General features: G+C 42.2%; 1 protein-coding gene across 1 annotated transcript; it reads left to right on the top strand.

The window, feature by feature from the left end:
• The first annotated feature begins 1,950 nt into the window (after positions 1 to 1,950).
• LOC110506617 (protein phosphatase 1 regulatory subunit 3E-like) lies at positions 1,951 to 8,620 on the top strand. Its single transcript, XM_021586363.2, has one exon. It carries the CDS (start codon positions 2,675 to 2,677, stop codon positions 3,596 to 3,598), a length of 924 nt encoding a protein of 307 aa, XP_021442038.2. The 5' UTR covers positions 1,951 to 2,674; the 3' UTR covers positions 3,599 to 8,620.
• The last annotated feature ends 6,053 nt before the right edge of the window (positions 8,621 to 14,673 follow it).

The raw sequence follows: 14,673 nt of genomic DNA, 5'->3' as shown, positions 1-14,673 counted from the left end.
TCAAGGGGATCCGAGAACTTCACAAGGTCTACACACAGGTGGCAGTGGTGGTCTGTGTCTCCAGTCTTGACCCTCTTTCCTCTCCTCTGGATCTGAACCAGGCAGCCAAGTGGAGTAGTTCTGCCCCAGCCCCGGATCTGTCTCAACAACGAACACAACAGCATTAAGGGAAACGTAATTCCATTTTAATCAGTGTATTGCAACTTAGAGAAAATTAGGTTTTACCTTTTAAGATGATTTCTGAGATTGAATGTAGTTATAAACAGTGAATAAACATACTGATACTTTCACTTTGTCTTAACTCACATGTAATTGGAGTGTGTATCTGGTGCCTAATGTGACATATGGCTGGATATCATTCACAATCTAGTCAAAAAATAAAAGAGTAACCACAGTGATTACTTACAGCTTCCTCCCATCTGGAGAGACAGATAAACTAAAATGGCTCCTGCTCTTTGGATGAGGTATCATCGCTGATATCCAAAAGGGCATCGACATGGCCCCTGTTGGGTAGTTGGCAGCTCTGGTCCCATCATGTGTACTCGACTGCCACACTTCTATCTTCAGCCACTTCTACAGGCGCCTGATCCCATTCCTTGAATTTGTCCATTCGAAGATGAGCCTTTCAGGGTGAAATCTGTTGAGAGTGAAAAAGCATCCCTAATTCGGCACTCATCTTGTAGGCTCGTTGGTAAAAGTGGAGATACACAAACAGCAAGCAACCTATAATTAATTGTAAGCAAAACGATTTGTAAGATATCTGAAGACATGTAGCCTTTAACTCAACTGTATGACATGTTAACTCAAGTGTTAACAAACGTGTTGACCCTGTTTACAAAACCTGTCCATTAAATGGATTCATAAACATTCTAGCTAGCTAGCAAGAGAACCTCACATTTCTGCCTAGCTACTAACGTTAACGTTAGGTAAACTAACGTTAGCAACTGAAGTAGGAATGTTGTTCTGTTACCTGAAGCCAGAAGCAAGGCTGTAAAAGAGACAACTTACCATTAAAGGGGATCGAGTTCGACATTTTCCTCAGCAATACCATCTAAGCATTTGCTCCTTGAGGTTTTTACATTCAACTTAATAGGCAGTCACATAGAATAGTCATCAAATATGTATTACAGTTTTGCAGGAGACACCCTCAAACAAAATCAAAGATGTGCTTGGCCCACGAAGTGTTTGGTGAAGAGATAGAACGTCGTTGCCGTGACAACTCCGCTACAACAGGGCGCTCAGAAGTGACGCAGGGGAAACGATGAGGAAAATGGGAGGGAGGGGGCGTGAGAAAACAAATTGCAGTTGACAGATTATTGCTAATTTCCATGTTATCTAAGAAAATGTAACAATTTCTAGACCTGGATTTGCTGCTTGTTACAATTCTTGATTTACAGCATGGTGTCTGTGCACTATGTTGCTGACTATTTCATTCAATATCTATAATTAAGACTAAACCTAAAATGTATGTAATCTATAGTAAACTGTCCTATACAATATGATCCAAAATAGCCCATTATAACAGTATTATAATATATATTGTATAACGTAAGGCTATAAAATAGTGGGCATGGGCCTAAGTGAATTTGATTCAGATCAGTGCTTGACTTTGATTGAAATAGGTTCAGGTATTCATTTTAGGTGAGAGTACTGTTTACATTTAGGTGCACGAGCTCCACAACACTTTTGAGCTAATATTCTATAAAATGAACAGGAGCTCGAGCAGTAGAACATTTGAGGTGCTGGTACTGAGCTCCGGTGAGCTCCTACCCAAGTCTAGCACTGATTCAGATTGGCCAATGCTTCATAGTATGGCTACAGTAGCTGTAGCACATGGGGATGTGGGAAAATCTTCAACCTGAACTGTCCCCACGTGCGCCAGCGAATAGTTTATCTTTTCGCGTGGCACCGACTGTTGACGCTTCTTGACGGCCGTGGTACTCACAAGCAGTGTGACGTCCTTTACATAGGCCTACTCAGTTACATTATGTAAGTTATTTACAGGTATCTAGAGTATACTCTCAAAGCTAGAGTCCTTGATTGAAACAATAACAAAGTGGGCACTCACCTCTGTTTCGGTATAAAAAAAAACTGAGAAAGGAAGTTATGCGTTTTTGGCTCATGGCCGACGTGAGTTGCCTAGCTGCCCATCCACATCGCTCCGACCAAACGCCACGCCCACTCACGTTTCTTCCCATGAAGCAATCGATATAGCAGGATGAGTCGTCAGGCAAGAAATGGGACGTGCTATTTGGAACATCGTGGTCCAGCCAGGCACAAACCTGATGACTGTAATGTCATGTCTCTCACTCGGTCCCCTAGTTTTATGTGCACTGTAAGCTCAGCCACACACACATTAACTGGGCCATGCTGCTGGAAATGTCCAGTGATACGGGAATCCCATATTTCATATTATTTCATAATGAACGAATTTGTATGCCTGTGAATGAAATCTAAAGTGACGTTAGGAAGGCATGTCTGGTTTTTGTGGTGCGTTGTTCTAGCTGCACTTGTAGAAGCTTGGTTTATTGGTTCAGAAATGCGCAGTGTCACAGTCTGACGTGGTACTACGGCGCCTATACGTGTGTTTATCTCTTACACCTGACGGTGTGTTCCTTTCTCAGTGCCTCTGATCACGACGACTTCGACTAAAGACCAGCGACTCTCCCGCTTTATGGAAACCGAGGCTGTGCGCTCTGTCGTGGTCATGCTGCCTCCCAAGAACTGCCTCACGAGGAACTACAGCTGCATAGCTGGGTTGTTCGGGAGCTTGGCAGCAGACCCGAGACTAGAAGACGTGGAGGGGATGGAGCTGAACGGAACCAGCGAGCCCATCGAGATGCACCATGTGGTGGATGAGAGACCAAGAGGCCGGGAATCCTTCCTCAAACCCCCGCAGAGTCCGAACCTGCGCCGGAGGTGCAAGTCTCTGCCGACCCCCATAGAGAGAGCAAAGCTTGAGATCTCCCGCAGCCGGAGTCCCTGCAGCCAGAAAAAGGTCCGTTTCGCCGACTCTCTGGGTCTGGAGCTCACCTCTGTGAAGCACTTCAATGACACAGACATGCCCGATGTGCCGGAGCGCATAATGGCCACATTCGACAGGGGTCCCCTCCACCTGAACCCCTTTGACAAGTTCCCCAGGGCACCGACCACCCAGTCAATTTTTATGGAGCTGCAATTCAAGAACCCCGGGACCCTACCAGGCTTTACTGAGAAAGTGAAAGAAGTAAAAGTGTTGTTGGAGTGTGCTGAAGCCGACGAGTTCAGTCTGTCGGGCGTCGTGCGGGTTTTGAACATGGCTTTCGAGAAAAGTGTCTATTTGAGGTTCTCAATCAACAACTGGATAACCTTCATGGACAGTCTGGCATCATATGTCCCAGAATCAAGCAACGGCGTGACAGACAAATTCTCCTTTAAGATAATCACCCCAACAACGTTTCTGGAGAGCGGAGGCACATTCCAGTTTGCCATAAGATACTGCGTTGGTGGAGATGAGTATTGGGACAATAATAACGGGGTCAACTACAAAGTGCGACGCCACAGGTTTAAGATTTCTCCACCCCGTGAGTGGGAGGATGGCTGGATTCACTTCATCTAACCTGCATGCGCCCTTGGCGTTCTCACCGGTGCACTGTGTGTGTAAAGCACGCAATCTCTCAACGGGCACTGCTTCACCATAAGGAAGAATAGGGCTACCATCGACTTTAGCCTCTACACATTGTGTTAATGATCCAACCGCCGTGTCCAGCTGTAAACTCAGTCATTTTTTACTTCCCCCCCACCACGGTCACAATGGTTTTGTTTCATGTCATCATGTTTGACAGATTTGACTGGATTGAAAGACAAGCCCTTCATTATGTGTCCGGCGCGGGAGGTACATCTGCTGTATGATAATTAGCCTTGGTGTTGGGAGCTTTGTAGTCCTGTGCCCTTTGGTGTGGCACAACTATACTCTTATGTAATGACACGTGCCATTGAAAACGTGCCAGGAATATACCCCATTTAAACATCACTATCCCTCTCTAAAACGCAGCGATGCTCGATTCCATCCCCTCCTTTGACTATTTTATTAAACATCTTGTGCGATGTCTTAACTGTCAACGACTGCTTATAAAAAACGGAGGAAAATGGTTATGAAAAATTCTAAGACAGCTTCCCGCACGTCTTATCTTTGTTTATTTCCGATAGCATGGGACTGTGCTCACGTGCATCCCCCTGTGTACCCTTCATGCCGGATTTCAATCCGATTCTCTCTCATCTGAAAACCAGCGGATGGGGCAGGCCGAGGCCCAGTCACAACAATATTCGTACTGGACCAACAAAGGAAATATCAAATTGTAATTTATCTTACCAATTCCTCATCTTTTCATCTTCTTGGAAATGCCTTATAATACCCCTTATAACTAACTGGGAACGCTGCTGTGCTTTTATCCTGATCAATATTGGGTGTATTCAGTTTTATAACTATTTGAACATGAATATTTAAATGTTGTGGAAATTATTAAACCCTCTCTATAACACTGCTCAACGAGATGATGTTAGAAAAAGGAAATCATCCCACGAGCCTTGTTCGCTGGTTATAAATGCACCATCATTTTTTCTCCAGAGGATGATAACCAATAGCAGGAGAGTAGACTGTGGGTCAGAGTGGAGCCCTACAGTCTAGCAGTAGGCTAGCCTATTAGGATGCTTTGGTATAACCCCCAAACATTTAACATAATAACATGTGGATCTTTACCACTCTCAAATGCCAAATAATGCATATGCTATACGCATTATTTTAAACTAGAGGACATGTATATTTGACAAAAAAAACTATTGTACAGAACATTTTGTTCAGGATCTTATACTAGATTTTTCTCTGCAGTGCAGTCTGCATGTGTCTAATTGATTTCCAGCACCACTAATCACAGATCTGCCTAAACTTAATGGCATTACAGGTGATATTTTACAACGTTCCTGTTGTGACACTCTTGATCTCAACCAGTCACAATAATTCACCAGGTGTCTTGTAAACAATAGTTGAGGATAGCTCTAACCCTAAGGTCCACTGCAGAGTCAGTCACCACTGCCTCACCCATACAGTATCCACATGGATATTACTCCATTTTATAAGTGTTATTACACAATGATAAATGACAGAGACAGATACTGTTGTACTTTTGTTTCTGTTCCTTGTTGGACCTGAAATGCAACTGTTGCTGTGGAAAATGATACATTTACCTCAGATCGTTTCTGTGGTGTGTGGACCTGACGATCTTCCAAAAAAATCCAGGTTTTTCTCCTTTTATTCAGGTTGAACAAAACAAAACATTATTTTTTTATGAAATACAGTAGAACCAAAATAGTCAAACTCATGCCATTTTTTTTTAAACACACCCAGTCCAGTAAAACAGTAGCATTTCATTGTCAGTATTTTGTAAATAACTTCCACTGTGCAATGTTGTATTTTACAGTAGAACTGTGGTGATGACAGCATCTGAACTACTTTTACTGATTTCAAAGTCGTAATGTTAGACTTGGCTGATGATATAGAAAAGAGCAGTGTTTGGTAGGAGTACATATCATACAGTTGATGCTATTGCACTGGTGCTTCATGCTGAACTCATTTGTTGGCACATTGTCATCTCATAATGCATGTGTTAAACTCCTTCCACTGAGGGCAGAGTGTCGGCTGGTTTTTGCTCCACCCTTGTACTTGATTGATTAATTAAGGTCAATAACTAATAAGGAACTTCTCTCACCTGGTTGTCTTTGACACCCCTGACATGAGGTGAGAGACCTCATTATGGATGGATGGCAAACTAAAACTTAGGTTATGTAACTCAACAGCCCACATTACACAAATGGTTTGTCTATTTGTGTACAGGATGTACAGCATGTTTACATTCGAGTTTGTGTTTATTTGGGTTATAATTTATGGGAGTTTTCTATGACATGAATGCTTGGAATGAATCAATATTTAGATTTTATTAGGACACCTCTGAGAGATCAGCAACTTGGAGATGTATCTGTTTAGAAAATGGAATGCATCTCTGAGACTAACAGATGTAGTTATTTAATGTAGTTAGTTACTGTCTGGCTATGGTGGTCAGTAAGAAAAGCCTGTGTTTACATGAACCAGGACTTGGAGGGAGCTTGGCCAGACTATTCAACCCTTGAGATTGAAAATGGAAAATAGACTGACCACTGAGCATGTCCAAATGACTCATACAATTTAGCAGAGTGGTTTGGTTTCCAGAGTCCAGAGGTTGGCTCTTTCTAATATCTCCATGAGAAATCCGTAGAGCCTGGTTGGACCAAAATAACCAAATTTATAGTCTCACGTCCACCATGACATTAACCGACCCCTAGGGCTGCACGATATTGGCAAAAACATCTAACAGCGATTTTTATTTTGAACAAATATGGCTATTGCGATTTGAAGTGTGATGAAGATCAAAATATTTGGGTGAACTGTTGGAATTATAGAAATATATTGAATTATATTAAGAAGCAAGTGGAAAGCAGCATCGTTCTTGTTTTGGAACAATTTGTTGACTGCGTTGACCAAACGGAACAACATGCAAATGTATAGTCAATCATCTAACAGCGAGGGGGAGGAACTGCGCTGCTTGAGTGACAGGGGGCGAGGCTTAGTGTGTGTGCGACGCAGCCGCAAGAGGAGAAAAAAACGTTAACTCTAAAACCTGAAGTCACTCAAGGCTGAGATGCGTTTCAAAAATATTGTATATGATATGGTTCTTTTATAATATGGATATTGCACATGTCAATATGTGATTTCGACATGAATTCGATTAATTGTGCAGCCCAGTCTTGAGTTGAGACATGACCATTGGTTGACAGCTGGTTGGCCTCACTGTGTTCAGGAACATGCTGGTCTGTGCAGTCAGTGAGTTCCACACACGGCAGCTGTATCTCCACAAAGACTACTGTGGTTAACAAGATGTCACGCCTTGTCAGAGATTGTTTTATGTTCTTAAGTCTGATGAAATATAATGGTTATTTTTCCTCATGTAGCTTTTGCTTATGATTTCTGTTAACTGCAAATATTCTCTCAATAAGTGTACATGTAGTACAGTATGATTTCACTCATGAATTGTTTCAATCATTTAATCATTTCAAACATTTACATTTGTGAATATGTCATGGAGGTAAAGATGTTTTATAGGGGAAGGATGATAGGCTTCCAGAAACAGACAGTATGGGGTTTGTCAACACAATGTAACCACATTTTATGATCACTAGCTGATGTTTATCTGTTTTTATGTGTCGCATATTGAATGTCTTTCTGCTACCATATTATGGAGTGTAATAGCATTTCAAAAACAGGATTGCAAGCGGTGGATGCATACCCAACTCAGAACTACAAAGTCACTCCAAATATACATGTACAAACGGTGGATGCATACCCAACTCAGAACTACAAAGTCACTCCAAATATACATGTACAAGCGGTGGATGCATACCCAACTCAGAACTACAAAGTCACTCCAAATATACATGTACAAACGGTGGATGCATACCCAACTCAGAACTACAAAGTCACTCCAAATATACATGTACAAACGGTGGATGCATACCCAACTCAGAACTACAAAGTCACTCCAAATATACATGTACAAACGGTGGATGCATACCCAACTCAGAACTACAAAGTCACTCCAAATATACATGTACAAGCGGTGGATGCATACCCAACTCAGAACTACAAAGTCACTCCAAATATACATGTACAATAGCAATCCAATCTAAAAACGATCTGAACAAAATAGAATTTCAGGAAATGTCCTTTAAAACTCCGATACGCCACTGAACCTTATGCCAAAATGCGGGTGTGGTCCCAGGAATGATAGGGTTATTGTATAAGGTGTGACTAAAGATGGTTCCATTGCCTTATGTTTAGAGTTCATACTGAAAGGAACACATAAGAGGTCTAAGCTGTGAAGGGATGTTATGGTAGGTTGATCAACATGTGCTAATAGGTCGAGCAGTCAAATCATACTGGACAGTATGTACTGGGGCTAAGCTGAGGGGGTCTTTAGGCTAAAGAGTTGCATGCATGCCACTAAAGACAACATACACTTTTGAGTATCTGAAACGTCTGAAAGGAGTGACTAATGATTGTAATATTGAGCTACTCAAAGTTCATAGTGCACTTTGAGTAGGAAAGTAGAAAAGCTAGGAAAAGAGGCATGATTTGGTTTGGTATGCCTCTTCCGACTTTACACGTATTCCTGTGAAATGCTACTAACCAAGATGTTCTCCATGTTTCATACACAGCTTTCTCTCTCACTGTGAAATGTTATACATCTGAAATAGTTCAAATCAAGTTCACTTTACTCATATGTGGAGTGGAGGAAGTGAATTTCCCTTGGTTTGACCTATAAGGTTATCAGTATTCGTCTTTTGAACCTATGCAAACCTTAGTACTGCAATCCATCATCTGTCTGTGTTGATGTGTCTTGGTGTCTGGCGTGTTGTTTGGCGCTAATGTTTATCACTGTAGTCTGTCTGTTTGCATGCACGGCAGAAGTACCCTTGTTATTTTTATGGTGAGTTTGTAATGTAGCCTATATTTTATTAAAACAACGGCAATAAAGGCCTTTGTGATGGGAAATGAAAACGTGTTGTAGTTTTCTATATGATAACTATATGGTATAGTTAAGCGATAAGACACGAGGGGGTGTGGTATATGGCCAATATACCACGGCTAGGGGCTGTTCTTAAGCACGACACATCGCATGGCCATATACCACAAACCCCCAAGGTGCCTTGCTATTATAAACTAGTTACTGACGCAATTAGAGCTGTAAAAATACACGTTTTGTCATACCCGTGGTATACAGTCTGATATACCATGGCTGTCAGCCAGTCAGCATTCAGTGCTCTAACCAACCAGTTTATAATAACCATTTACCTTAACGTTTCATTACAATAGCTTTATTAAGTCAACTAGAATCAATGTCACAGTATCCTCTGAGATGACCCAGGTTTAATACAAAGCTCTACAGATTCATTTCCCTGCAGGGTGGGATTTTGATTGTATTATGAGAGATCTCATTTTCTCCTCTGAATGCTCCACTGCTGTCTGGCTGCTCTGAGCTGACTGGCTCATTTATCAGACGACCGTCTAATCCACACAGGGCCTTAGTCCTGTAGGCCATAGTATGTCTTGCTGCGCTGCGGTGGTCAGCCACCCAGCCCCTCGCCGCAGTCATGACGAGACACATGTCCTTGTGAATTGATCAGCTCTGTTGGCATGCCCCTCAGTGTTCTCGGTGGGAGTGGGGTTCGATGGGTGTTTTTGGGGGGCAGGAAGACAGGGTGAGGGATCTCTTGTGATCAGGAGGGTTGACTTCAGGCACAATTTTGTCTCTAACATGTAGGCTGTATACCAGAGAACAAGTACTCTTGGTGTCCTTGACTTTTTCAATTTTGATGGATGGGCATATTCTTATAATGTCTTCATGGTATAGGGTATCTATTGTATATGCAAGGGCACACAGAGTTCCAGTTACAGCCATATGATATTACCATGACATTTCATTAGCTAGTCATTGATCTGTTCAATAGATTGCATTTAGCTCTCCATCGACTAGTTTCCTCTCAAAAAATTGATTCCTCTGGAGCACCATTCTATAGGACAGAATCTTAATGATGAAAGACTCTATAGGATGGAATCTTAATAGTAAAATACTCTATAGGATGGAATCTTAATAGTGAAATACTCTATAGGATGGAATCTTAGTAGTAAAATACTCTATAGGATGGAATCTTAATAGTGAAATACTCTATAGGATGGAATCTTAATAGTGAAATACTCTATAGGGCGGAATCTTAATAGTGAAATACTCTATAGGATGGAATCTTAATAGTGAAATACTCTATAGGATGGAATCTTAGTAGTGAAATACTCTATAGGATGGAATCTTAATAGTAAAATACTCTATAGGATGGAATCTTAGTAGTGAAATACTCTATAGGGCGGAATCTTAATAGTAAAATACTCTATAGGATGGAATCTTAATAGTAAAATACTCTATAGGATGGAATCTTAATAGTGAAATACTCTATAGGATGGAATCTTAATAGTAAAATACTCTATAGGATGGAATCTTAATAGTGAAATACTCTATAGGGTGGAATCTTAATAGTAAAATACTCTATAGGATGGAATCTTAATAGTGAAATACTCTATAGGATGGAATCTTAGTAGTGAAATACTCTATAGGATGGAATCTTAGTAGTGAAATACTCTATAGGATGGAATCTTAGTAGTGAAATACTCTATAGGATGGAATCTTAATAGTGAAATACTCTATAGGATGGAATCTTAGTAGTGAAATACTCTATAGGATGGAATCTTAGTAGTGAAATACTCTATAGGATGGAATCTTAGTAGTGAAATACTCTATAGGATGGAATCTTAGTAGTAAAATACTCTATAGGATGGAATCTTAGTAGTGAAATACTCTATAGGATGGAATCTTAATAGTGAAAGACTATAGGATGGAATCTTAATAGTGAAAGACTATAGGATGGAATCTTAGTAGTGAAAGACTATAGGATGGAATCTTAATAGTGAAATACTCTATAGGATGGAATCTTAGTAGTAAAATACTCTATAGGATGGAATCTTAGTAGTGAAATACTCTATAGGATGGAATCTTAGTAGTGAAATACTCTATAGGATGGAATCTTAGTAGTGAAAGACTATAGGATGGAATCTTAGTAGTGAAATACTCTATAGGATGGAATCTTAATAGTGAAAGACTATAGGATGGAATCTTAATAGTGAAAGACTATAGGATGGAATCTTAATAGTGAAATACTCTGTAGGATGGAATCTTAATAGTGAAAGACTATAGGATGGAATCTTAATAGTGAAAGACTATAGGATGGAATCTTAATAGTGAAAGACTATAGGATGGAATCTTAATAGTGAAAGACTATAGGATGGAATCTTAGTAGTAAAATACTCTATAGGATGGAATCTTAATAGTGAAAGACTATAGGATGGAATCTTAATAGTGAAAGACTATAGGATGGAATCTTAATAGTGAAAGACGATAGGATGGAATCTTAATAGTGAAAGACTATAGGACAGGATCTTAATAGTGGAAGACTAAGTCCAATCATTACTGTAGTTAATACAGTAGTAATTATGCCATAAAATAAGGTACCATATCCATCCTTGATTCCCTTGACTCTTACCCAGTTAGATAGGAATGAGGACACATTGAACTGAGGCCTCAGCCCCTGTCATTTTTGCTAATCACAAACTAATGATGAGGGTAGAGGGAGGACGCGAGAGAAGAGTGGGAGAATGGTGGTAGAAGGGGTATACACTGAGGAAACAGTCAAGCTGTCTTGCTTCTTGCCAGACAACAACTCTACCTGTGTGTGTGTATGTGTGTGTGTGTGTGTGTCTGTGTGTGTCTGTGTGTGTCTGTGTGTGTGTGTGTGTGTGTGTGTGTGTGTGTGTGTGTGTGTGTGTGTGTGCGTGCAGTCTCCTCTCTCCTAAATGTAAAGGGCAGATAGAAAAGCTCAGTTCTGATTCTAGATGACATCCAAGAGTGTGTGGAATGGGTGTAGAGGTCGGTTTGGGTACATAGTCCTTTTTTGAAATAGCTTAAAAAACACATTAGTTTAATTTGTCACAGGTAACCTCCAGCTCACCCCTTTGAGTTGATGTGAATAAACTGAGTTTAGAACGTTGTTTTATGGCAATCGTCCACCAAGCCAAACATTCATCACTATCACTATATGATTGATAATGTTATTATACTCCAACCTAGCCTGCTCTGACTCAGTGTGTATCAGTCAGCAGTGTCTGGTGGACAGCATCAGAACACAAGTAGTCAGAGAACCAGACAAACAGAGCAGCCAAACAGTTGGGGCTACATTGACAACCTAGATTAAAGCGACAGAGGATGGTAGCAGACTACTGTATATTGCCACTTCTATAATCTGAGTGGAGAGTGTTTTTCCACAGACCTGGAGGGAAGCAAAAGTCATTCTGCTACCCAAAAATGGTAAAGCTCCCTTTGCTGGTTCTAACAGCCGACCAATCAGCTTGCTGACAGTTCTTAGCAAACTTATGGATTTTTTTGGTTGACCAGATACAATGCTGTTTCTCTGAACAATTTAACTGACTTTCAGCACACTTATAGGGAAGAACACTCAACATGTTCTGCACTGACACAAATGACTAATGATTGGCTGAAAGAAATTGATAATAACAAGCTGTACAATTAGATTTCAGTGCAGCCTTTGATATTGACCATCATGTTATTGAAAAAGCTATATCTGCCATATCATGGATAGACAGTTCTTTAATGGAAGCTTCTGATGTTAAACATGTCGAGGTGTATTCCAGAGGGGAGCTGGCTCAGGGTGGGTGACAGTGACTGCATCAGTGCTGCTCTTTGTAAGAAGTATTGATGTGCTGAAAGTAATGAAATGATCTGTTCAGCCTGTTAACTCAGCTCAAAAACCCATATATACCCACAAGAAAAGCAATCAGGCGTCTCTGCATAGTCCAAGTCCAAAACAGAGGCTGGGAGACAATACTGTATAGAGCAATGACTATGTTATTCTCTTCTACCTCAGGCTAGAAGTGCAATCTATTTTTAAAAATACAATAAAGCACATCAAAGAACAACGAGTACTGAAGAGACAAACATTATTCTTTAGCTGCAACAGCCTAAAAGTGTCTACATGGCAAAGCACTTGAATGTTTAAGATTAATAATGTATTTATCCTTTTTTAAATAAGTTACATTCGTTAGTCGTAGTGTTCTTAGTATAAATGTGTGTTGCTGTTCTTGTCCATTAGTGTTCGGTATTTTGTCATGGCCTGTAATGATGGGGTCATGAGTCAGAAGCAGGTGAAATGTTTTAATAAAACCTAGAACACGACACTAACATAAGGCAGAACGCTGATACACAAGAACAATACCAACTGGTGAGTGAACATGGGAGAGTGACATATAAAGTGGAGGGGATGAAGGTAATGGAGTCCAGGTGTGAATCAATGATGGAGTCCAGGTGCATGTAATGAGTGCCAGGTGTGCGTAATGATGAATCCCAGGAACGGTGGTTAGTACTGTGGCGACGTCATACGCTGGAGGGGAGGAGCAGATGTGACAGCACCCCCCCGATGTGCGGTTCCAGCCACAGGATGACACCGACCAGGGGATGACCCCGAGGAGCGGGTCTGTGGGCGAAGGTGGAAATCACAGATGTTGGGGTCCAGAATGTCCTCCACTGGAACCCAATACCGCTCCTCTGGGCCATACCCCTCCCAGTCCACCAGATACTGGAGCTGACCCCCACAACATCAGGAGTCCAGTAGGGTTCTGACAGCGTACGCCTCGATGTCCATGGGGGTGGAGGTGTGTCATGGGGTACGGCTTCAGCTAGGGTACCAGGAACCACCGGCCTGAGAAGGAAGACATGAAAACATGGGTGAGACACGGTAGTGACTGGGTTATTGTATCCTGCATGTCACCTCATTGACCCCCCGGAGAACCTTGAACAACTCACAAACTGGGGACTCAGTTTCTCCAGACAGGTGGAGTGGGAGGTTCATGGTAGAGAGTCGGTCGCAATACCCAGGATGGAACACAGGGTTCTTACTGTGGTGAGTGTCTGCCTGTTCCTTCTGACGATGAATGGCCATCTACCGCAGGAGCCGTTGTCTGGCCTGGGGTCCATGGGGCCAGGGCTGGCTGGCAACCCAAAACACACTGGAAGGGGGGTCAACCCAGTGGTGTAGTGACATAGAGAGTTCTGAGCGTACTCTGCCCAAGGAAGGAAATGTGCCCACTCATCCTGCCGGTCCTGACAGTGACTCCTCAGGAACCTCCCTAGCTCCTGATTCATCCTATCCACCTGCCCGTTAGATTGAGGCCGATACCCGGATGAGGCTAATCATGACCCCGAGCTTCTCCAAGAAGGCCTTCCTTACTCAGGATGTGAATTGGGGGCCACGGTCCAAGACGATGTCCTCCGGAAGGCCATAATGCCGGAAGATCTCCTGGAAGAGTGCCTCAGCGACCTGGAGAGCAGTGGGAACACCAGGAAGAGGGATGAATCAACATGACTTGGCACATCTATCCACTACCACCAGAATGGTGGTGAAACATTCAGAAGGGAGAAGGTAACAAAGTCAATGGATAGATGGCACCAAGGTCGCTGAGGCACGGGAAGCGGCAGGAGCTTCCCTGCTGGAGCATTCCGGGGGGGACTTGGTTTGAGCACACACGGAACAGGAGTTGACACACCGCGTAACATCCTGCACCAAGATGGGCCACCAGTATTTCTCAGTGATGGAATGGATGGTGCGAGAAATACCTGGATGTCCAGCGACGACAGCTGTGTGTGCCCAGGTCAGAAGCTGATCCCTTATCCCAGTGGGAACATAGATGTGTGTGCCCAGGTCTGCAGCCAATCCCTTATCCCTGTGGGAAAATAGATGCGCGTGGGAGGACAATTCCTGGCGAATGTCCACATCTACATCTCAAACCACTGGACCCACGACTCGGGAGCATGGGTGCCCTCTGGACAGAACCCTCTCACAAATTGTAGATACTGGACAGTGCATCAGCTTTGATGTTCATAGAACCTGGGCAATAGGTCAGCGTGAAGTCGAACCTGGTGAAGAAGA

Source organism: Oncorhynchus mykiss, chromosome 26, assembly GCF_013265735.2.
Source record: "Oncorhynchus mykiss isolate Arlee chromosome 26, USDA_OmykA_1.1, whole genome shotgun sequence".
In the NCBI taxonomy this organism is placed as follows: Eukaryota; Metazoa; Chordata; class Actinopteri; order Salmoniformes; family Salmonidae; genus Oncorhynchus; species Oncorhynchus mykiss.
Note: the sequence above shows the minus strand (reverse complement) of the source record. Positions and strands in the feature narration are given on the sequence as shown.

Coding starts and splice junctions, on each gene's coding strand:
- LOC110506617 (XM_021586363.2), top strand. CDS start 2,675: ATGGAAACCGAGGCTGTGCGCTCTGTCGTGGTCATGCTGCCTCCCAAG.